The 457-nt window shown below is 46.4% G+C and overlaps 1 protein-coding gene across 1 annotated transcript in view; it reads left to right on the top strand.

The window, feature by feature from the left end:
* garnl3 (GTPase activating Rap/RanGAP domain like 3) overlaps positions 1–457 on the top strand; it is a 65,160-nt gene that overhangs the window by 59,818 nt on the left and 4,885 nt on the right. The window contains exon 28 of the mRNA XM_035668334.1: positions 80–139. Coding sequence (XP_035524227.1) covers positions 80–139 — 60 coding nt within the window. The remainder of the gene's footprint in view (positions 1–79; positions 140–457) is intronic.

Genomic DNA, 457 nt, shown 5'->3' with positions numbered 1-457 from the left:
GTGTGTGTGTGTGTGTGCCTAAATATATGTTACTGTGTGTGTTCCGTTTGTGTAACCCTCTTCTTCATCCCTGGTTCAGATTCTATACGGATCCCCTATGGTACCAAGCTTTCCCTGTACATGTCTAAGGATGCCGAAGGTACTGCAGGATTTCTCCCACAACTCGTCCTCAGTTCATGAAAACGCTCATATTGCTGCCCCACTAACATGCACATGCTCCCAGAGTGTATCACCCTGTCTGCTCCAAGGCGGCATGTTGACTTGAACGTTGGTTGAATGTTAAGTGAACATTATGTCTTCCCCATCCCCCCTTCTGTCTTAACTAATTAAAGCATTAGTGTGAGGAGAGAGAGAGAGTGGAAAAAAAGGTGATAGAGTGCAAAGTAAAAGTGAAGCAGAGGAGATAACGTCGATCAAGGCAGAGGGATTTTTAAATTATGGGTGGGGGGGGGGGGGG

This window comes from Morone saxatilis, unplaced genomic scaffold (genome assembly GCF_004916995.1).
Source record: "Morone saxatilis isolate NCDOM2014 unplaced genomic scaffold, NCSU_SB_2.0 Contig21, whole genome shotgun sequence".
In the NCBI taxonomy this organism is placed as follows: Eukaryota; Metazoa; Chordata; class Actinopteri; family Moronidae; genus Morone; species Morone saxatilis.
This window is presented reverse-complemented; position numbering and strand designations above follow the sequence as displayed.